The following is a 24,397-nucleotide window of genomic DNA, read 5'->3' as shown; positions in this document are numbered from 1 at the left end:
TCCATCTGCACGGCCAGACAGAGGGCTACCTCCCCAACGAGCCAGACAAACACCAATGCGACAGGCCAGCACAGAGACTATTAATACCCAGCACATTCTGTTTCCATCTCCCACTTGCTTCTAGAACTGGAACCGCTTCAGGTCCAAGTTATAGAAAAGCAAAAAAAAACATTCCCCCATCCTCTCCCCCAGGAAGCAGGCGGTCCAAAAATGTTGTGAATCATAATGAGGAGGTTAAGAGCCATAAATCACCGCAAAGAAAATATTTACAAAATACAAACTGTAACTAACAACTATATTTAAAAGGGGACTTGGGTGGCTTACAAAACCTGGGAGACAGACTCTGCTCACTCCACTGCTTCTAGACCAGTCTCGGATCAAAAACAAACAAACAAACAAACAAAAAAAAACGTTGTTTGGATCAAGAGCTTGAGGAACTGTGTGGAGACAAGGACTGAAAGCTATGACTGGCAGAAGGCAATCTTCCCACTGCAAAGGAGAGTACAAACAACGTGGGAAGATCTCTGCAACTTCCAGTGAAGAACCCACATCAAAACAACCAGTCACCCACCAGTGAACAGATATCCACTGAGCCCTTTCGGTGGCAAAACGAGCGAAGTGTTAGGCACTAGACGCACACCCTCTCTCCTGCCCCACCACGCTCTACCAGAGTAGGGCTGAGGTCCTACACATCCAAGAGCAAAGGGCATGGGAACTTTTGCTGCTTAAATGACACTTGTTTAGCAGACAGAAGACCGCAGGGCTAATAATCACCTTTCAACAGCAGCAAACTTAATTTTAGAATTATATCCACGTACTTGATTTTTCAGAGATGCCAGCAGTGTTATATTAAAAAAAGAACTGGGCTACACTACAGGCACAATTAACAACGTGCAAAAGTACTTTGTATGCCAAAAACCAGACAAAAAAAATCACTGAGGATGTACCAAATAATTTCTGCTAGGCTTTTAACTATTTTCAGTACAGTCAGATTAATTCAGGGCATATTTTTTCTGATTGTTAGCTACCTGTTTTCAGACATACTGAAGCTTAAGTCATTTTGTTCACTTTCCTCATTAAATAAAGATACACCGCACCTGAAGTCAGAGCACAAACCTAAAATAGGAAAGCATATAGGAAGCTTTGCTACCTATCCTGCACAACAAAGACACTTCTGATATGTCAGATAACATTTTCCATGTCATGATGTTCAAAATTACTTTGTTTTGCTGAGCCGCATTTTTTAATAGGATTCTTTGGTGCCTTTTTTTTTTTCTTTTTAATTTTTTTCCTTTCCCTTTCAATGAAGTGGTGAAATGAAGCCTCCTGAAAGGCCTGCTCTGCTGGTCAGAACGTCAAACCCTTTGTCAGCAGTTCCAGCCCATTCCTCACAAAACAGGGATGCCCTGACAAGGCGAAGGAAGCAGCAAGACTTCCCGAGCTAGTGGTCACCCCTGGACCGCTCCATTGACAGTGGCAGAAGAACAGCCACACCGTGACAGACTAAGATCCATCCAGCCCACTATCTTCTTTCTGACAGCAGCCAAATCTGTGGCATCTGTGGAAGAATGTAAGAACAGGGCAAACGTTTGGTGATTTTTCTCCAGCACAGCCTCCAGCAAACTGAGCCACTTGATGTCTCAACTTCCAAAGCATCCTATGGACAAGAGTTCCAATGCTAAATTCTTCATTATATGGAAAAAACAAGAAACAAAAACCTGGTTTTTTTCATACGTGGCACCCAATTATTTCCTGCATGCGCCCTAGTAAGTGAAAATGGGAAAGTTCCCTATTTTATTTCCCATACCATTCAATATTCTATGTACTTGTCATACGCCTTCGTTCCTGTCAGCTCTTTTCATAAGTGAAGATTTCATTTCTTCTCATAAAGAACCTGCTACATCCCTTTCATCATCACTATTATCCTTCCCCGTACTACTTCTAGATCTGCCATAACCTTTCAGAGATATGCAGAAGTACCTCAGCTGTATACTCTAACATAATGATATTTGCTGATTTATTTCCTATTTCTCTTTCGAAATCATTTTTAGATCTGCCTCACTAGACACAAGTCTACAAGTGCTGACAATAATCTGCCTCATACTCAAAATAATAAAATAATCTGCCTCATACTCAAAGCAAATTCCTGATGTTAAATGTCAGAGTTTACTACCTCAAGACAGCAATTTCCAAGCTGAGGTGGCCAAACAATCAGCAGCTAGCTACTTATTCGAAGCTAGTTCTTCCTCGTGTCTACCTGCTCAGCAGTATCAAAAGATAAGTGAGGATATTCATTAAACATACTCTTCACCTGAAATACCTCACATGAGCAATTGCTTTAATTACTAAAGTGATCAAAAATAATTACAGAGGAAAATTCTGCAATCTCAGACTAGGCAAGAAGTACCCAAGGGAAAGTAATCATTATAACATCATCCATGTGTTACAAAAGTCAGCTGAGGAACCCTTGATACCGTTGGCTCCCTTCTTTCCAAACCCTTGCTAGATGTATGGGGCACAGCTGGATGACCGAGCAGCTCCCCTGTCTTGCTTCTGAACACAATACATAGGGGTCCCCCACCACAGATGTGTTTCCTGTAAGAAATGAGAAAGGCAACATCCCTTTATGGTATAGCAGATGAGTTAAATATGTTTCGGTATGGCAGATCAAGAAGCCGGGAGACGCGATGCTCTGTAATTAAATAATGCTTTATATTGGTTCATGACAACGTAACACCAAGGCGACAGCACCTGCCATTTTCATGCACAGTAATTTACATAAACTTATTCCTCTACTTCTGTACCTCCAGCTGCATTCCATAATTTATACAGACACACAAATTCTTCCCTCTGACATTAACAAGAGAAATGAGTTGAATAATCAGCTCACAGTATTAAGTGCATTGCATTTACTATCAAGCAAGCTTTTTTAGTTCAGCGGATGATTAATCTTCCCTCCACGGGTAGAGTACCAGGAGATGCAGAGAGCTGACAATTGCTCTCGGCTTCTGGCCATGCACTCCATACGCTTACCTTGCAACAACAGCATTTGCTGGATCCCTCCAAGAGCTGCTCTAATTCATTAACCCAGCAAAAGAATTGGACAGCTTTCTGCCAGGTCAGTGAATTAAAGTGGCTCACGTAAGGAATGCCAGAGCCAGTAAATAGGAGTGGGAGTTTGCGCTTGGAGCCAGATCTCTCCTTTCTGACAGCGGTGAATCTTTAGATCAGCTCAGCTGCCAGAGGTACTGCAGCCTAATTAGCATCTCCACTTGCAGCTATCTGTGCTGGGCGTCTCCATTAGGGATAAGCGCACTAATGTAAACCACGAAGGGGGAAGGGGGAAGAAACCAGAAGACCCAGCACCGTAAGAGTGAAATGCAGAGCGTCAATGGTTTAAGAGACGGGCTGCAACAGGCAGACCGAGTAGGCCAAATATGGTCCGATACCTCAGTCTATTTTTAATCCAGGTCTTTTCAGCTGTGCTTTGGGACAGTATCAAGAGAAAGGACAGATGCTTGGAGATGAAGACCAGGAGACCCACATGCCAGGCAAGAAACAAAGCCCCACAGATGAGGCTTGATCCTAAAATAAAAAAAGATTCCACAATATTAAGCTGTTTGTATTACACCACCTATTGTGCCAATTTCTCTTCCATGCCCCTGCTCTGAGAGCTTTAAATGCTTTCCGCTACTCAGACCTCCAGAACCAAGCTTGTCCTTAGCTGATGACACCAACCAGTCATTCCCCCTTTGCTCAGGGCTTTCAGACTGCATAGGAAGGCATGGACTTTGATCCTCAAAATTTATTTTACTTAAGTTCACTGCTGATGTTTGACCTCAGGCTTCCAGAACACTGTCTATCAACTCAGACACCACGGCTGATCTCAAATCATTCAATCTGACTTGCCCACCACAATCTGCAGAGTTTCTGTGAAATGGTGCTCCCGCCCAGTGTGTTAGGGACCCCGGTATAGACCCCACGACATTGCTGCATAACATCTTACCAACCAGATGAAGCTCCCCTTTCCATGAGGGACCTTTAAACCACCCCAAATTCTCTGCTACTTTTGCGATTATCCTAAAGGCTACCAGCCTGAAAAGTAGGAAAGCCCCGCCATCTGAGCACACCTTTCGCTATCTCACTCTGTCCTGCCAACTGGATCAAGCACAGGCCTTGTTCTTAAAAGTAAGGAGAGACCTTATCTGTCTGGCTGAAGGAATTTCTGAATTATCCCATGGGAGCACAGGCTTCAAGCCTGCAGCTAAAAAAACTACCGGCTGTTCGGTCTGGGGTATCGCCTTCACACACATGACAGCAGCTGCGCCTGTCAGTCGCAATAATGGGAGGGAAGGATCATACATCACTCACGACGACTTTTTGCTGTATTAAAGTTAGCACTGTTGTTTGAGCAAGACAACAAAATGGTGAAAGGAAAAGATGCCTTAAAGCATAGCAGTCTAGTCCACATGGACTGAACATGTATATCAAACAAGTAACAACCAGCGTATGTGAGGGACAAAATGCTTGACATTAGCTGCAGATGTTCAAGGTGAAATAACCAACCCGTCCTGCTGTATTTTAATAGCATGCTTTAGCTTGAGTAACTACTGAGCCTTCTTCCTTCCCCTCGTTCCTACACCATTAATCAGCATACCGAGACGGAGAAAAGTTATAAGCAATTACATCCCAAGGCAGCCCACAGAATCAAAATAACTTCATACAGAAGGAGTCCTAGGCAGAAAGATAAAGGGACTCAGAAGATCCAGGACGCCGGGGCACGTGAAAGGCCCTTGGCTGAGGCACCTTCCCCCTGCCCCTGGATTTCTTCACGTGCCACCATGTGGGATCCTCCGGGTTTGATCAGTCCCAGCCACAGCAGCAGCAGCAACGCGCTTGTCTGCGCCCTTACCCTTTCCCGGCCAGCTACAGTCTGCGAGCCCGACTCCGCACGCTCAGCTCGCACATCTTTAACCACGTCAAATGGTCAGACCAGACGTGCCCACCTGTTTCCCACAGCCAGTACAAGCGTTACGTGTTATTCAGCCTGTTTCTCGGATAACCCCTGCCAGTCAGGCTCCCTCCGCAGCCTCCTGGCAACACCGCTGCCTCCCAGCAGTCTCCCAGCAACGCTCCCTCCGCACAGATGGGCTCCCAGTCCCTCCTCGCAGGCTAGCCAGCCTCCCCGCGCGCTGTGGGCTCCTCGGAGCCGGCATTAGTTGATGAAACACAGAGCTCGGCCCCGCAGTGCCACGGAGATGGCTCCTAATATGGAAGAGAAGCGGGAGGGTTGGCAAGAGCTTATATCCAAGGTCAAGGCTCGCATCATTTCCATTAAAAAGAAACACTCTTAAGCTCTGGGCAAGGATGGGAACAGCAAAAATACATGGGGAAAGCCACTGCCCTGTTTTATTCCCCGTTTCCAGCTTTCCCATCCAACTGGCAGTGCTCGAGATAGCTGTTTGCTGGAGACAGGCAGCCCAGATCTTACGGGCTGGAACAACATCAGACAATCTGGTACTAAAATGGTGACTTGCATTTCTGCACACTGCACCAGCTCTAAGTTTTATTTCCAGCCTGATCTCTTCTCATCTACATTGCGCGTGTTTGCCGAGTAAGGCATCTGAGGTTCCTTTTACACACTATTGATGTGCTTTACAGGGTTTGCGCTCTTTTTCTTCTTCAAGATGCTGAACTTGCAGCGTTCCCCGGATGAACTCAAAGATATCTTATCAAAGTCATAACCAGCGGTGTCAACCATGCAGCCACTTCCCACTGCAGAAGGAGCAGAGGCACACACCGGGAACCATGCACACTCAAGCTGGCACTATCAGTTCTTCCAATCGTTGGCACTGAATTCACTCAGTACTTACTGGGGGGAAAATAATCTCTACGAGCCAAACACCCAACTACAAGTAAAACTGAAAGCATTAACAGATTAAATCCGCCCCTGAGCACCGAAGGCTCTCACCATAAGGCTCTTTATTAGGAAGTTAAGTCTTAACAAGTGGCTTAAAGGGTGGATAAAGCTTTTCCTGGGATAATCTGCCAGCATGTTGCCCAGTGCCAGTTCCAGGCCATGGGAAGAAGAAAGCAAAAAAATATATAAAGTGGTGAAAATCTTTGTTTGGCAAATGGATGCCCAGTAGCTGAGAGGTCCTCTCCTATCTTTGTCCCCTGAAGCTCCCTGCCATCTTCAGAAAGACAAAGAAAAGTATTTTTCTACTCTGCTAACTTCCTGAGAACAAAACCACTCTGGGATTACACCTACAACGCATGCACTCACCCTAATCGTTCATACTGTCAACCTCCCAGAATTTGCCTCCATGACATTCATTTGAACCATCTGCCAATTAACATAAGGTAATTAACACTTTTGTAAAGCACTGTCTTTGGACAATGCCACCATAGCAAAAACACCATGGTCCCAAGTACTACTGCTCTTCGCAGACACCTATTTACAAGGGGAACACGCACAAAGGGAAAGACAGAAACCTAGTAATGAAAGGTCAGAAGCTGTGTTTTGTTTATAATTCTCTCCTTTTCAAGTCTACCGCTGATTTGCTCAATACTTAAGAAGCAGTCAGCAATCTAATCAATGGCTGCTTTTTCCCAAAGCACTGTGCTGCTCTCCTGGCTCTGCACCCTTCTGCACTTACTGCAAGAGATCCATTCTGCGTGCTGGCCGTGTTCGTGCTCTGCTCTCCATGCGGCTGCGTGCTTCCGTAGAGCGTCAGATTGTGCTCGCTGGTCTGGCCTGCATAGTCCTGAGTGTGTGGCACCCCATACTCTGTGGGAATCCCGTTCTGTGGGGGTGGCGGAAATGGGATTGTGGTGAATGGCTGCACCATTGCATCAGGAGTTGCTGCTGGCTCCTGGTTACCCTGAAGAAAGAGAAAAGGAGACAACAGCTTTATACTACAGAAGATGGATCAAAACATCAGCCTGAGAAATGATATACACACACACTCATGTTCATGTGAATAGCCCATCCACCACCACCATAATATTGCACACTCTTCTATTATCTTCTCTATGAAAAAGAGCGTGCCTCGCTCCTCTGAGCCATGATACTGTTCTCTTAAACTTTTGGGGGCAACTTTCTCGCTACCAGGTGCCATATGGAGAACAAATTATGGGGCTTGCAAATTGCATATCCCTGTAATCTCACACGAGGCTTTGCACACAGTAAGGCATTATTTTGGAAGGGGGAAGAGCCACTGAAAGATTGCAATGCAGAAGGAAACACAGACAGAAGAACAGGGTTCTTTGATATGCCTAGAAGTACCGTATCTGGGTCCATCTCCTCCAGCCTGACCCTCATGGCTCTGCTCACGAGCAAGCACCTCGTGTGGTTCAGAGCACACTCTCCTCTGTTGTGTTACAGTGACAGAAAGAAGTACTCATTTTAAAACCGATCTGTGCAGCAGCCCCCTCCCTTGCTCTGGCAGCACTGAGTACAGAGCACGGGTGCTCAGGTACCAGTCACTAGAATATCCCATTTGCTTTGTGCTGCCTGTGCAGAAGACACCGAAGAGCTGTGGGACCTGAGTTGAGAACACAAGCCTGGAGCATACTCGCTCTCTCCCCAGTCTTGAGAATCACTACCATCACAGAAGGCATTAATTACCCACTCCTTCCTCAGCTTAGGGTATCCCACAGAGACCTCTATGCTAGGACAGTGGACTTCTTAGCAGCTTTTAGCACTGCCTTAGATGTAGCTGACACTAACCAGATGACTCAGAAACAGGCAGCTGACCATGCAAAAGATATCCCCAAAAGGCAGTAAAAAACCTACCCCACCATGCCTGAAAACCACCCAAATCTAACACGAAAGCATGCAGCTCTGTAGCTGCTGCAGGGGTCTCACCAAGGGGGGATCAGGGAGCTGCATTCAGCCACCTGGGGCGAAGGAGAACAGCCTTGACATTGAAACCCAACCCTGGGAAGCCCAGGCTGCTGCACCGCTCCTACCGCTTCCACCGCCGCAGCAGAAAAAAAATCCACGGAAAAGATTTATGATAGGAGGGCTGTTTGATTTATGTATGTGTCAACAGACTAATCCTGATTTTAAATTTTGGCTGCTGTTCCAGCCTTGGGTCCTCCCCCACAAAGCCCGGAGGTGCTCGAGCCTATTCTGACACCAGCACGCTTAAATCAATGGAGTAAAAGAGAAGCAGACCTTATCCTGCGGATAGGAAAGGCAGAGTGGGAATTACCAAGCAGCCTTTCAGCAGAGAGCATGCAGGGGCTGACGGACCTCCAGTGAAGCCGGACAAACCTTTCAGTCCCTTTATCAGCCTACCTGCAGTTTTCCCTTCCGGGCGAAGGAAACAATGATAAATGCAGCGTACCTCCAGCCAGCACCGGGTCAGTCAGACACTGGCTGAATCCCAAATTTGCTCTGACATTAGTCTATCTGGTCTGCCTCCCCTGGGGGCCACGTGGCCACGCGCTCCCGCAGCTGGGGAGAAGGAGAGGGAAGGGCATTCAATACCACTTAGCGGAGCTGAGCTGCAGCCTTGGCCCGCGTCGAACGGTTTCATTAACTAAAGTCCAGCCGCTGCAAAGCCTCGCTGCCTGCAGAAACACAAAACTCCGCAGCCTTATCTGAGAAAGAAAAATTCAGGCAAGCATGCCAGCCACGGCCAGCGCTCGGTTCCTTGCACGCGCTCCCCCGAGCCATTGCAGCCCTGTGTCGCGTGCTAGCAGCTCTGCGGAGGTTTTTCACACACCGAGCGCATTTTCTGAAAGCAGGACAGGGTTCCCCCCCCGCCCTCCAAAAGGAGGGCGGCTCTACCAGCCCCCCACTTCTGCTGACTCCTTTGCCACTCTCGGCCTCAAAGCAAAGAGCTTCTGACTCGACCTAAACCATCATCAAGATCCGCAGGGCGAGTTTTACAAACGGGAGGGAGGAGAGGCTGAACGATGGCTATCCCGCTGCAAACCAGGTATCAGCAACCCCGTCGCTCACCTACTCAGACTGTTTATCCCCTGCCATGACAGCTCCACTCTGTCCACATACTGCCTCCTTTTCAAGCTCTTTTGCTTACAATATTTCATGATATCCAATTGTCTGTGTGCTTCCAATACAGCCCACGTTGTCTGCCCCTTCCTTGTGTTAAAATAGAAGCTAAATATGAAACTGATTTCTTTCGTTTTAAATTTCAGAAATCGATAGAGTAATCCCAGGAAACATGCAGTAGCAGAAACTACTTCCAATTTTCTTAAAACAAGCTATATTTACAAGCCAGTAGTACCCCGGATAGGATGAAGAGAATGCTAATTAGCCACAAACAAAACCTATTCTGCCATTCTCTCAACAGTGCAGGCCTGCTCCCCAAAGGACATACTCCAGCATTTGGTTTAATCTCACTCTCAGACCACTTAAAATGCCAGCCCATAAACCTTATATAATCTCATTTTCAACGTTTTTACCCCTCAGTTAATACTGTTCCTTCCAGTTTAAATGCGTTTCACCCTTTTAAATATTTTCTCTCCCTTCTTCAATTATCTACAAATGTTTGCAGGATTAAAAATGCTTGCTCTCTCCTGTTGCTTGTGGCGTTTTGATGATACATATTTATTTTGAGCTTAATCACACCTCACAAGCCAAAATATCCTGGTAACTTTATTTATTACTTCTCCCTGCCCTTCCTAAGATTTTCAAATAAGGGATTTCTGATGCAGAATGAAAAGTTTTTAACACCATTGTCACACTCCCTCCCCCCCAATCGCACTAACATACAAAAATCGTATCTTTTATTACAAATGTATCCTTCATTTAATGTCTCAGGTTAGTGTAGATCTATCACCATTATGCTTGTCCAGGTTTCATCATCCCATGAAGCATCTGTATGTCAAATTATTTTTCTCTTGATATGATTATGTACACGTTTCCCTTCTCATTTTTTTTGGTTATTTTAATTTCCTTTGATGCTGTAGAATTTCTTTTTTTCCTGTTTCCACTAGTGTCTACAGAAAAGGACTCCCGATGAGATCTCTGCAGGTTTCGCAGCATACTGATATCCTCCAAACCCAGAGGAGATTCTACCTCTTCTGTTACTCTACCAAATTTCAACATTTACACAACACTTCATATTTTCAAGAACTAACACAGGGCGGGGGGATGGAAATCCAATTTATCTTCAAACATAGAACCTGAACTCCTTTCCCTACTTCTAACCCATCAGGGAAAATCCTGCAGTCAGAAGCACTGCTCTTCCCACTTCTCAGGAGGTACAAAGAACATGGAGAAACCCCCAAACTTCCTGGTGAAGGTACCTATGTAGGAAGAGAGACTCAACTGAAAGTATTTTGTCTGTCCAATCTTGACAACATATTGCACTGCATTGCCAATCCTGCCTGTTTTAGCTCATGAAATACTCTTAAACATTGACTCAAATGCAACAACAGACCGAGATGGCTATGTCCAAGAGTAGTCACCATCCCCAAACACACGGAAGAATGCCATCACAGGACTAGGAAAGCCCGGCTGCAACTTGTGTGAAGGCATGAAATAAATCTTAACTAATGTTCAGGACCAGACAGACACTTCTCTCAGTCACAATGCAGGGTGGCTGGCCGTATCCAGGAGAGGCGCTTGAGGGACACGTGGCTGCAGGAATAATTTCAGCAGTTCCAGGTTAACCGATTCCCTCCATGAGTTTTTGTTGCCATGCTCTGACTATGCTAGCTGCCACCCCATGCTCACCAAACTGGGAAAGGCTGTTCAGTGCAACTGGAACTCAATGTAATTAAAAAATGCTCCTTAAAAAAAAATGAAAAAACTTCAGTACAACGTACGGTAACCTATAGTTCAAACAAAACCAGCAACTCTTATGTTTTCGATTCATTCTGTTGCTCTGCTCCCACAGAAATCACTCATCCACATCAGGTAGGAATTCAAAGCAGCTCCCCTCTTGCAAAATGTTGACATCTGATTCACCAGCACCCAAGCCCTCGGGGCACAAGAGGGATACGGGATACCCACCTGGGCTCCCCTTTCAGGCCCCTATTCTCAGCCCTACAAAGGTCCAGTCGTGTCCTCACAGGTGCCACCTTCATTCCTTAAGTCAGGGTTTTGCCTACACAGCTCAGTACAAACCCATCCCATGTTTTGTTTAAAAAACAAATTAGCTAAACCAGTGAAAAATCCCTAATGGAGACACATTTCTAAGAGTTTATGCAGCTCTAACTCAATTAACAAACTTTGTAGCTCTAAGCTAAGCCGAGGAACGGTAAGTAACCGCATGTAGCGGTAACTTGCAGAAGGGTGGGAGCTGGGGACAATATCTCAACGAGGAGCAACGTGGCTCAGCAAATGCGACATAGGATGAATTCTTTGAGCAGACAGCAGGTGGTGATCCAAGATCACGGCACTGGAGCACCAAGAGCGAACACCAGAAACGCACACAAAAGCCTCCTACTCCCATAAAACTGTCAAAGATCAGTCTATTTTGTGAAGGGCTGTTTTGTTTTGCTCATTAGAGAAAGGGGTGTAATAACAGGGATATGAAAGGAGCCTTATAGCAATGCAGCTCCAGATCCCTTCTGTATTGGTACACTGTAATATGCATAGATATTAAAGCATAACCAACTAAGTAAAAATTATAATCCTGGTAAAGCTAAACTGGTACAATTGCTGTACAGGCATTTCCATACAAACTGCCACCAGGTAAATGGTCTGTGCTGTCCATAACCCTGCTGCGAGTCAGAAGCACCCGAGAGAGGTGCAGAGAAATGCTACAGCATGTAAACATCAAATAATCTCTTAAATATGCCCTTCAACTCTGGTAACCCCCAAATCATTGGGATAGATATGAGTATACGCCTATGTCATGGTTTAACCCCAGCTGGCAACTAAGCACGACACAGCCGCTCGCTCGCTCTCACCCACAGTGGAATAGGGGAAAGAATCAGGGAAAAAAAAAGTAAAATTTGTGGATTGAGATAAAGACAGTTTAATAAGTCAAGCAAAAGCTGCGCACATGCAAGCAAAGCAAAACAAGGAATTCATTCCCCACTTCCCATGGGCAGGCAGGTGTTCGGCCATCTCCAGGAAAGCAGGGCTCCATCACGCATAATGGTGACTTGGGAAGACAAACGCCATCACTCCGAACATACTCCCTTCCTTTTTCTTGCCGCAGCTTTATATGCTGGGCATGACATCCAATGGTCTGGAATATCCCTTGGGTCAGCTGGGGTCAGCTGTCCCGGCTGTGTCCCCTCCTGACTCCTTGTGCCCCCCCAGCCTGCTGGCTGGTGGGGTTGGGTGAGGAGCAGAAAAGCCCTTGGCTCTGTAAGCACTGCTCAGCACTACCGAAAGCATCTCAGCATTATCAACAGTTTTCACAGCACAAATCCAACACAGAGCCCCATACTAGCTACTATGAAGAAAATTAACTCTATCCCAGCCAAAACCAGCACAGCCTATTACTGGAATGGGGTTTCTAATAGGTACACCTTCACCGAACTCGTTTCATGAAGCCTTGAAGCAACTGACTTGCAGCTAACAGGGGCAATTAACCTGTTTGTGAAGACCAGCGTGTGTTCCAAGCTGCAACTGTTTGCTCTCTGCGCTAACCTAATCCCTTTCGTAAACAGCAAAAATGTTTGTAGCTCGGATCTGAAGAGCCTGACGCGATCGTTCAACCTGGAGCCGCTGCCTGTCCTCAGCTCTCTGCATGAAAGAGATCCTTGTGAGCAAGGGGGATGCGGGGACCACACCATCCCTCTTCCAACCGAGGTCACAGCCTCCTGCAGAAGCGGCCAAGCGCTGCTCCTCGGCTGTACGCAGACAGGAGAGAAAGGTCCTACCATACAACGCTGCTGCCTAGGAGCAAAAGAATTAATAAGGAACATGGGCTGGGGTTCTCTCCGGCAGGCTCCCCTTCCCAGCCCCTTCCAACACAGCCTCCCCTCCCAGGGCTCCTCCGGTGGGACTCACGCTCTCAGCCGTGGTTCCAGAGGGGCTCTGGCCGGAGCTGCCGCCGTCCCACCTCCGGCTCTGCGCTCCTGCCCTCTCTCCCTTGCCAGCCACAGCACTCTGTCCGCCCTCCGCTGAGCCGTTTCAGCACATATCCCAGGGAAAAAAAAAAAAAAAAAAAAAAGACTTGCTTTTTATTGTCAGGTTAGTTTTGTTCCCAGTTAAGAGTGCTGAAACGGCTTGGCAAGGAGTTAGAGGAGAACCAGAGCCAGAAAGGAGAGGGGGTGGAGAAGCTGGGGAGGGAAGAGCCATGGGCACCAGCACTCGGATGAGCTCAGGCTGCCGGGGAGCCACAGTCTCCGGCATGTGTTAACCCTCTCCCCAGGCAATCCCACAATTTGCCCACCGATAATAAACATATCAGCAAGCAATTTCTTCCCAAAGGGGAATGGACACAAAGCAGCCTGAGGGATGCTCCAAGACCCATCAGGAACTCGAGCATTACTCCTTCCAGAAAACCACAGGCTGGGGCATTACACCAGAGATAAACCCCACTGGTAGCTCTCACAGCATGTGGAACCTAAGCCTTGATTTTAAAGATTGTGCTTTTGCTCTTCAGGGTCATGAAGACACTTAAACACAAGGCAAAGTGATGTACAGGATGATGAAGTGATGGCTTTCCAACGCCCCAGTCATGCCAAAACAGTGACCTAGCCATGCAAACCCTGCGGGTGCCCACAAACATCATATAAGCTCTTTACCCTAAAATGCAGTAATAACACTTTCTGCATCATGGCCATTTCATTATGGGTTAGTTTCTGAATGGGAAGAAATGCCTACAGAAAGGAAGTTTGGAGGTGAAAAGGATATATACAAAAGATATAAGTATCTTGTATTCTTCATCTTCATACAAACCTGTTCCTGGATTCAGAGGGGTACGGGACCCTACTCTGACACCCATAGTCCACACTACAAAGGCATTTCTGTTACTCCAGAGAGCAAGACTGGCATGTCTGTCTGGCGACCCAGACTGATAAAATCAACACTCTCTTTCTTGATGTGGGTTGATCATAAAAGCTCCTTGAAGAGGATCACAGTAATAAGAGGTTTTGTATTTCATCTGCATGTCTGGAGCTTGATCTTCATTTGATCTGTGACATATTGGGGTAATAGGATGCAGGATTTTGACTCTACTACCATAAGCACAAGAGCAATTCCTCCTGAAACCTCCCAAAAGCAGTGCTCTACCTATGGGTAGTTTTGCAAAAGCTTGGTGGGGTTTTATGCTAGTTTTGTTAAAATGGGAAGACGTATACGTATGCATTCTTTTTTTGAATTTAAATTGGATGTAATCATTTTAAGAAATGCTTTTTGCATTGAGTTAACTAAACAAGCTAATCTTCCACCAGGAGGAAAAAGAAAAAAAAAAAAAAAAAAAAAAAAAGATGCCTGCACTTAGGCTTGCACCTAGCTAACCATTTAAAGGCATGTCTTCTTCAACTTCCTGGTGCAAGCTTGCACTAGATTATCTAATCTTGCCCTTCCTTCTCCTAGATATGTAAAGCAAGGGAAGAACAAGTTATCTTCCAATATACACTCTATCATTCCAGGCCACCAAAAACTGTTCTGTAAAATAAAACAGCTGGCGCTTTTTTTTTTTTTTTAATGCGTTCAAGAACTTTATGGAGAAGACGTTCAAGTCCCTCTTTTGTAGGAAAGGATGAAAGAAAATTATAGTCTTATCTTACTCTTATACACAGGAAGCACACACTCATCCCCATGCTGTCATTATTTCCAGTAATGGTCAACTTTTGCTCTATCCCAATGCACAAACGCAGGCTCTCGGTGCTGAATGCATACACACTTAATTAAGAAGCCCCTGGGCAACCTGCAAAGAGGCTTCCTGTTGGATATAGCCAAAGCTTTAGAGTTATGCAATGCTAATAAGGCCCAGAGCTACATCTACTTACCAGCCTGAAACATACCTTTCTGATTTTAAAAAAGCACTGATTTTCTGCTCCCGAAATCTATGTTATTTACTGTTCCAAAAAAAATAGTTAAATTTTACTGGCACAAAGGCATCCCAACAAACGCTTTCAATCAATTCACGCTCTCTGGGGTTGATTAGAAAGAGAGAATTGTGCTTCAAGAGACGACATTGAGGTCTCAACATCTGTTTCCATTCCATATTAGGAATGAAACTACCTCCAAGAATTATTGGGAAGAAGGGGGTGGGGGTGTGGAACAAAGGAAAAAGTCACCAGCCAGGATGGATATGTCCTCAGCAGCAAAGCCAGCACGTAAGAGAAAGGCTCAGGCTCAATTTTTTGTTCCAGATCGGTCCTTTAGCACCTACCCTGGCTGTGTTCTTCCCACCTCTGCAGTATTCCAAGTGAGTATTTTCCACTTCACATTCACAGTCAAATGTTCTTGGGAAAAAAGATTTCCATAAGATGACTAGCTTTCAACAAATCAGTATGAAAATAAAGCCTCAAAATATTACGAATCTAGTCATACGTTAATCCAGCAGGCACCCAGAGTGGCAGAAGTATCTCCCACACAAGTGAGATTACTTTACTGTTGGGCAAAGAGGGTTAAGTTTCTTCTTTTGGACCAGAATTCAAATGAATCATAGCTAAGAAACAGTGTGCTGCAGATGTGTCGCGTATGTTTAATCCAAGCTAACTGCGATTAGCTTTTCAGCAGATTAGCAAACCGATCACACTCACGGTTGCATGATTGCAGATTCTCACGCAGGGAGGCAGCAGGAACCAGAGGCCGGTGGTGGGGAAGGAGTGCGGTAACTGCTCTTCCAGGAGCGCTCCGTGGTTGCATCAGGGCACCTGGGCACTCTTGTACCTGACTCTAGGACGGCACAGAGGACCTGCCTGTGTTGGTTTTCTGCCTTACTCCTGACCGCTAACCAGTGGCTCCTGGTGCTGCTCAGTAAAAGAAGGGCTGCAGAACATGGAAATGTAACAGGGAAAAAAAACCCACCTGGTCCTGTGGTAACTCTTGCCCAGGCTGTCAGGGTAGTGTCACTGCTACTGTCACCTCAGCTAATTCTGCAGTCAGATCGCTCACTTCAGATGGCTTTGTTTCAAGGAAGACAGTAGCTCTCCAGGTGACGTATTCCTAAAAAACAGTATCTGCTTCTCCAATCCCAATCAGGTACCTGAGCTGGACTGATAAGTGATTTTTCATCCCATGTCCCTGCTCTGCGAATGGACTATCGCTCTGTATCTGCAAGTACATCACCAAATCTCAGTGAGTGTGGAGAGTTATTCCTGCAACCTCAAGAATTCAAACTGCTTTCCTGAATGTTTAAATCCTCATGAAGCTCATTCAGCCCCTTAGAAAGACTGGTATCTACTTCAGTCACAGAAATTTTTCAAAGCCCTTACTATGTGATGCAGCTATCTGTAATAGACTCTTCCAGATCTCTCTATATATGCAGCGGTCTTCTAGGAAAGATTTCAAAGATCACTTTTGGCATCAGGCTTCCCTGTCCCCCTCTCCCCTGCTGTGAGGGGAATGAGCTGAAGGCAGTACCGAGCTGTGCAGAGGTGCTGCTCTGAGCTGGCTTGGCTCCTGAAGGATGGACAAACCTCAAAGCCCCGTCAGGCAGCTTCACTTCTACAGCACTTACACAGGCCCCTTGAATTCCCCCAATTTCAGCGGCCAGCAGGAAAGTCCTCCCACCTGCCTGCAATAATTCCAGCACCTCACAGGAAAAAAGCAGCCCTGCCTCTGCTGCCAGCACAGGAGGAGGAGGAGGAAGGGAGAAAGCACCGGGAAGGGGAGAGCACATCTGGAATCAATTGGAGAGCGCTGAATGCCTCGGAAAGAACTGCAGAGCTGGCAGAAACCATAGCGAGGAGCTGCGCGTTCGGACGTGACTATGGAGCAAAGGTGGGGGACGAGATGTATACAGCATACTTAAACACAAAACCAGAGCTCCTCTTGGGGCTCTTTTTTTTTTTTTTTTTTTTTTTTAGTGCAAGCAGCTAAACATCTCAGCCCTGTCACCTTTTCACTGCCACTGGCCTATCACGGGTACGGTCAGAATTCGGTACAGAAGATAGGGGATGAGATGCGCACAGCCCCAGCCGAGGCAAATGGGACTCATCTGTGACTCGAGTGCCAGGACTCAGTAACACAGCAACAATATTATATCAAGCTGCTCTCAGGGTGCGGGGTGGAGGAAATCTGCGACTGACTTGGCACACGCTCGAGAACAGAAATTTGACGGTTTAAAAACGCAGATTTCTTCCCACAGTTACTTTCCATTCCAGCAATGCATTCTCCTATCTCCTGCTACTCATTTGTTCCAAGAGGAGTTTTCCATTTTCAAGGAAGCCTCCACTATGTGTCCTGGAAAGCAGAGGTTCTGGAAAGGAGCAGAGGGTCATGGAGAAGCAACTCACCAGTGCAGCAGTCTGGTACAAAGACTGACTACGGTTGTTCAGATGTATTACCAACAAGCAGGATGCAGGAAGCATTGCTACTTTCGTACGTGGCCTCACTCAGATGAAAGATAAGATACATGCTTCCACATACAAATTTTAAAAAGGGAATTAAAAAAATCAAAAGGGAACATGGAAGAGCCACAAAAATGACCACAAGATTGGAAAAAGCCACATGGCTGTACACTGAAAAACTTGAAAAGACTAATCTATTTTGCTTATAATTTAAAAAAAAAATAAAATTAAGTGGCAACTGATTATTTTGTAAAAGTGTATTAATGGTGAGGGAAAAAAAAGAAGTAGGCACTAATAACATTTAATCTAATGAACAAAGGCATCAAGAAAACCAATAGCCAGAAGCTGAGTCTGATAAATTCAGCTCTAGTAAGACACCATTTTATTTTGTTTACTGATTTCTAAATGACAGTCATTAAGTCAGCTGGTGAGAAGGACTCAGTCCTTTCCATCTCTTCATGCCTTCATGCTGAAAACATTATGTCATTCAAAACAGAGGTACCCGAGTGAGACATAATGGCCTACAACGCACATACAGCCAGAAGAGACAATCTAAAGGACAATATTCTGAAAAGCTAAGAAGAGCTGGTGGAAGTCGATGCACATAAATTAAAGCAGATTAAACTAAGCGGCAGACACGCTTATAAGTAAAATGACTTCACCTTATGGAGAGGAACAAGCTATTGAGAAGTATAGGTGCAGTTTCATGTACCACCTAACATGATAAACTACCAACTGGCCTCAGAAGCAGTGGCTCTGCTTCCTTGCCCGGCTGTTGTGAGATCCAGTCATGCCACGGCCATAGCCAGAAAATTAATCCAAACAATAGTCATCTGTTTGGTCATAAACTGAACCGTCTCACTTTATATCTGCCTAAGCACACTGCCCAAAGCGGTGAGGAGGCTGAACATATGGCCAGGGCAGAGAGACGAGGGGGACTATTCTTCTCACAGCAGCCCATAGTTACGCTACATTAAGCGCAACTTGAAAATGCACCTGAAAGCCACTTCATCCCAGAACAAGAGGTTACATGGACATTTAGCATATGTTATTGCCACTACCTGCTTTGGTTATGCTTAACTTTAGAGTGCCTTCGTGTAAGCCGGTATAAAGGCGGTTTATACACAGTGAATTTGTCAAGTATCTCAGGAAAGATTTCCCCTTTGTTATAAAATCCTTTTAAAGCCTCTTTCCCCCAGGCCTTCCAGCTAACGTATGTTTACCGAATTCCTGCTGTAACCACAAACCAGCACAGACTTCTCCCCTATACAGGCCACCTGCACAGCTCAAAGGTGAAGCTCGAGGTCAGCAGCGCATTTGACCACTTTTCAGATGGTGATCACCACCCTCCTGGGCTGGGTGTCGTTAATGCAGCTCCTGCAGCTCCCGTGCTCAGCAGCATCTCTGGAAGCACGCTGCTCTCTCCCTTGTCACCACTGCATCAGCGCCTTGGTCACATAAAACATGCGTGGGTTTAACAACAGCAATGTTCCAAATATTCACATTAAACTGTTGCATATTACTGGTAGTCCCACTTTTAAACCGCTCTGTTTTACTGAAGTTGAATCGATAAACCTTAAAAGCTAATTTGATGTAAGAGCATCTCATTTCAGTGGCACGCCTGTCAGCATCTCCAGGTCCATTAATATGTTATTGCATGAGTTCCATGAAATTTACCCCTCCATAATTCCCAGCAGACCTCCACCTTCTACAGCCAAGTGCACTAAAGGTCCTTTTTTTCCCCCTCCTCGCTGTTTGTCTGCTCACACCTACAAAAAGACAAGAGAACAGGCTACGCAAAACTTAAACCCTTTCAGCCAGTCGGCCTCCCCTTCTGTACATCCCCTTTCACGCATACAGTGTCAGGCTAAACAAAGCCGCTCGCTCCAGGATACAGGCCTGAAAAAAAAGCATTAGCATCTGGCAACCAAGAGCAGCACCCCGGCATACGAGCCTGAGAGCAAACACAAGTCTCTGGCACGAAGAGGAAACACCGAGACGTACGCCTGACTGCTTCTGTCAATCTTGCAGTGGGGGAATGCCCGATTATTTTTTTTTTAAATATATTTTTATCATATTACTGAAAGGAAATGCCAGGGACTGCTGCAGCCCCTGTCCCTTGAGGCTCTGCTGCTGCCATCAGGCTGCGCTGCCTTTGCAGCGATGAATATTTAAACAGGGCAATAAATATTTCAGAGCACATTCAGCCCGATGAGAAGTCTACTAGCATAAGAGAGACGAGACAACCACGCAGGGCCAGGGCTGCTCCCTGTTCTGCCCCTCCGGCTCCCGCACTGCCTGCCCTCCCTTGGCCCTCCAGCCCTCAAAAGGCACCTGAGAGCCTCAAATATTCATGAGGCTCATGTTACTTTCCAAACAAGCAAGAACACCGTAAAAAAGTAAAAAAGGTGCTCTGCTTTCCAGAGAGGTGCAGAATACAGCTACCGCATGCTTTGCTTTCACCTATTCTGGAGCCTCTGGATTTGGGGTGTAGTGCTCACAATCAGGGAGAAAATAATTTGCTTTAAGACCCCACAGGGTATTAGATCTTTTAATATTGCAACCTGCAAGAGCAAAAAACCAACACTACCAAACCCAGAAACTCGACCAGCGCCTGGGTGAGTGAGAAAGTGTGAAAGCCCGTCTCTTCCCCCCACAACTCCCTCCCTCAATTTCAGCGGTGCATTTATTCGGGTGTTTCTTGGTTGCTAGCAGCTCCGCTGGGCTCTCTGTGGGATGCTAACAGATGTACACAACTTGGCCATCATTGGCACGAATAAAATCGACTAGAAAACAGGTTTAGGACAAAACAGAAAATGCATTCATTTACTCAGCTGTCATCTGCATGTCGTTCATGTACAAGGAGCTATTTTGCCTTTCACAGTGCTAAAAGCTTGGGTTTTTAACTAGGATCTTAGCTATGCTCTCGCTATGCTCTCACCTATAAAGAAACTTTTTTTTTAAAAAAGACAATTTCAGGGCATAGCTAAAATTTTGCAGTAAATTTTGAAGGAAATCAAAATCACACATAGGACACTTGTTCAGGATCAAATTTATAGGGCCATAAAAGCCATGGCCATGCTCAAAAATGGACTTTCATACTAGCTTCCACTGCATATCTCACCAGATTCAAAAAACATAAAATATTTGCTGGTCACACAATATATGGAGAAGCCTTCAGAAACAGTTAAGCCTACTCTGAGTGAAGGGAAGCCAAAAAGACACCCTCACAAAGAGCAGCCAGCAGCCAAAGGGTTATCCTAAGTGACAGGTACAAGCTAGCCTGCCCTGGCTAACAGAGCTGCACCAGGGCATCTCCTTTCCAGGTAAAGGCTATAATTAATAGTATATAAAAAGAGAGGGATCTCTGCCTTTCCTGGTGCCCACGTTTTAAAAGACGATGGTAACTAAACCGCAATCTCAATGTGTCACACGTTCTCAAAGATGGCTCTCGGACCGCACAAGGAGAAGACACTTCTCGTACCTGGATCCTGGCCCAGCTTAAGGTACAAGCTGGACACCAAATGGTTCAGCCTGTCACGGCTTGGGCACGGCAGGGCGCATGCAAGGGTATGCGGCAACTCAGCAAGGTCTGCAGATGCACAATCTTGGCTTAAATTGCTAAATTCCCCTGCAGACTCATTTCAGCTGCTTTTAGACCTTTGAAGGGGAACAGCCGGGTCTTTGCTATGCGCTGAAAGGGCCCTGCAGCACATCAAGACCGAGCTTCCTACCGCAAGCCAGAGCTCCTGCTATCTCATCCGTGGTCCTTCATGCTCAAGGGAAGAGACCAAGGCAGCATCCCAGTGCTGCGTAGCCTGCTCAGGGTGGCAGGTTTCCTATTAATGAAATTCTCTCTCATCCCCCTGCTTTGTCGCACAAATTGGCTCCAAAGTGACGTATCAAACTGTCAAACAGCAAAACCTCTCTTAAGATAGCATTTCAAGGAAGGGCCGTTGCCTACTGAATAGGTGGATCAATCACCTGCCACCACCCTCTGTCCCTTCTGACCGGAGGCTCCTGGAAGAGCAGCAGCATCCCTCCTTCAAGACTGGCCATCAGCCACACCACCAGAAAGATGCTGTTTGTATTAAAAATATAAAATAGCAATCACAGCAGTGTAGTTCAGAGAGTGACAACAATCCTGCTGCTTTGCCAGCAGTGAGTCCTGGGATTTTACACCTCTGCTCCTAACCACCACCCCAACTGTCCTTCATATATCACTAAAACTAAAGGATCCAGTCAGAAGTCAGACCCAACCTGGCCAAAAAAACACTTTGTACTTTCCTATCCTATTAACAGACCTCATACACAGAGGAAGCAAAATATCCTGGAAGATGAACAATTACCTCACCAAGTAATTTAGAACAGGAGCCACCATTTTGCAGCAGACATCAAAATAATGAGTGCTCCTCTGCTGACTGTGCAGCTCTGTGTTATTCCCATGATGGGCCACATACCCAGCAGCACACTAACATGGAAAAAACCAGCATCTGATCCCAGGCAAGAATGAAAAGATAATGTTCGTTACAATACAAGTGATAGGAAGGAAAACAACATTTAATCCCGCGGCTCCTGAGGACCTCTCATGACTCAGAAAAATAAATGCAAACAGATGAAAAAGTTAATTTGGATCATATCAGCCCCACTGGCACGCAAAGGGCAGAGCAGGCACCCTGGGGAGAGGGAGGGAAAGATTTGCCATAGATCAGGTTACCATCACTGACAGCTGACCTAAAACACCACAAGATTTCAGCAGACTCTGCCAGTTCTTCTAATTTTCAAAGGTGCAACCGCCTCCTTTAAGAGATGAGATGTGTGAAACGCACAACACTGTAACTGAGGTCAGGGAGGAAGGAGATCCTGCAGCACAAGTACATAAGCGGCCAAGATGATAATCCTCACTGCTTTAGAACGAGCATAATTAACTGAAAACAAGTAGAAAGCAGAAGTGAATTGTTCCTTTGAAGAGGCAGAAGTTTCGATCCAAAGCAATGAGGACATAAGGAACCAGAATAATTTCTCATCAGTCTGAAGCTACTACATGAACAGACAGACGGACAGTTGCTTTGTTCTACAAACGTGTTCCTTCAAAACAGATGTCCCTCTGCAACCCAACACACTCTCGGCTTGGGAAGACGGAGACCCAGCTTGCTGGATGGGCTCCATGCAATCATCCCCCAGATGGGCCAGCACAGCCCACAGATATACTTCGTCACTGTCAAACCTGAGAAATGTTCTTCAGCACAAGCCCTCAGCACTTGGTTTTAACTTCAGCTCGTTTGAAGGGATCTGAACTGCCCCGCTCCACTGGAAGTGAAGGGTAGGCAACACTGAGAACCTACCAGACTAGCCAGGCGCCGAACGCAAGAACAGATCAGTGCTCTGTAACCTGTTTTTTCTGTTCTGGGTGATCCTTTCCAACTTCATGCATCCAGGCTGGTAAAGCTCATCACAAACTAAGCATTGTTTGTGTCCTATTAAATTTTTAGGAAGAGTTAATGTTCAAAAGTGGCCAATGACAGCATGAGCAGTAGCCCACAACAGCCAACATATTTATTGTCACCTAAAGTCCCTTTGTTTTGTTAGGCCTTCAAAATGCACTAGAAGATTCACGGGAAGACTGATACACGTGAAAAACTTCCTTTAAACCATTTAGGATGAAAATTGCTCTTATAGCTTCCCCTCGCATGTCCAGGACGTAAAGCCTTTCCAGAATCCGAGAATTCGGCACCACGGGGTACGAGGACCACCTGCATTTTATAGCTGTAGTCAATCTTGGTTGATGACAGACGGAACGGTTTAAGCAACCGCCTCTAGCTTTGTGCTCTCCTTCTGCTCGGTACTACCAAGATCAGACCTAATTAACGGACTCATCTCCATGCACTTCAGCAACAGCAGGGCTAATGCACCTCACCTCACACGGGTGCAGGGGGGCAGCTCACACAGCCACAGTAACCCCCAGCAGAAAGTTGGGATGGACACAACCGAGGGCAATTCCCAAACCGCTACGCAGCGGGACTGGCTGCAGGAGGCTGGCCCCCCGCTAACACTCTTCTGCTAGGATTGCCAGAAGAGTAGCCAGGAGGCTCATCACAGCTCTGCATTTAAATCGTGTCAATCAAACGTGGTTCCTTCCTGCCACCAGCTTCTTTTCTCCTAGATTTAGGCCAGACAGTATCTCAGAATAATTGTATGGTGACACACAGAGCCTCACAGCTAACCTAGAGGCCTACTACACTTTTGAAAGCCACTACAGTCCTCTATAAACCCCCTAGAAGAATGAAATTTATCTTCCTTTACGCTCCTCCAAAACATTCAGAAATTCCTCTTACTCAGCTCTAGCTATTCACCTCTGTGTTACAAATAACACAGCTCAGAGTTTCCTACCCGCCCACTAAAAAAACCCACTTTGGCTTTCTGGTTACTTCTGCTTTAAGCAGAGGTCTGGCTGCGAGACGTGTTCTTGGCCATGCGGCTGAGCTGCCAGGCAGGACCCCGGCCACCCATCAGGCAGGGCAGGCACGGATCCGAACGCAGAAGCTCAAGCCTGCAGCCTCTGGTGCAGCTTTCTCCTGACTTCTGTGCCACCCTTGCAGAACTCCTGCAGCTCGTTGTCAAAACCAATTAAGAGTATTCCTAACAACAACAAAAAAAGTCCTGAGAAATCACATTTGAGCTGAAAGGGACAGTAACATCACCACCTCTCTTACCCTCCCTCACAGCAGGGCTGGTTTCAGGAGGACCTTCATTTTGTCTACAGCCAAAGTGGCCATAGGGCTGCTCGAAGCTAGTTTCAGACTTGATGGAAAACACAGCTCAGGGATCTTTAATCTGATTTAAATTGATTTATTTAGATTCGTTTCACTGAGTAAGACAAGCCATTTAGAAGTCTTGCTTTCTGACAAAGCATTGATATCTCCGTGGTATTTCTTCCACCTTTCTGAAGCCTGTGTTACCAGATAAATTCATTCTCACACCCCTCGCA

General features: G+C 46.0%; 1 protein-coding gene across 20 annotated transcripts in view; it reads right to left on the bottom strand.

Moving 5' to 3' along the window:
• RBFOX2 (RNA binding fox-1 homolog 2) overlaps positions 1 to 24,397 on the bottom strand; it is a 177,389-nt gene that overhangs the window by 56,749 nt on the left and 96,243 nt on the right. For 19 of the 20 annotated variants that reach the window (XR_003927128.1, XR_003927129.1, XR_003927130.1 and 16 more), the window contains one exon: positions 6,660 to 6,884. Coding sequence is in view for 16 of the 20 variants with exons in the window: in XM_030040475.1 (XP_029896335.1) it covers positions 6,660 to 6,884 (225 nt within the window). In the remaining 4 variants the exon portion in view is untranslated. Of the gene's footprint in view, positions 1 to 6,659; positions 6,885 to 12,819; positions 12,880 to 24,397 lie in introns of those variants that run through there. The other variant, XM_030040473.1, reaches the window with a different exon arrangement.

Source organism: Aquila chrysaetos, chromosome 17 (assembly GCF_900496995.4).
Source record: "Aquila chrysaetos chrysaetos chromosome 17, bAquChr1.4, whole genome shotgun sequence".
NCBI lineage: Eukaryota > Metazoa > Chordata > Aves > Accipitriformes > Accipitridae > Aquila > Aquila chrysaetos.
The sequence above is the reverse complement of the archived record's forward strand: the minus strand, read 5'-3'. Positions and strand labels throughout refer to the sequence as shown.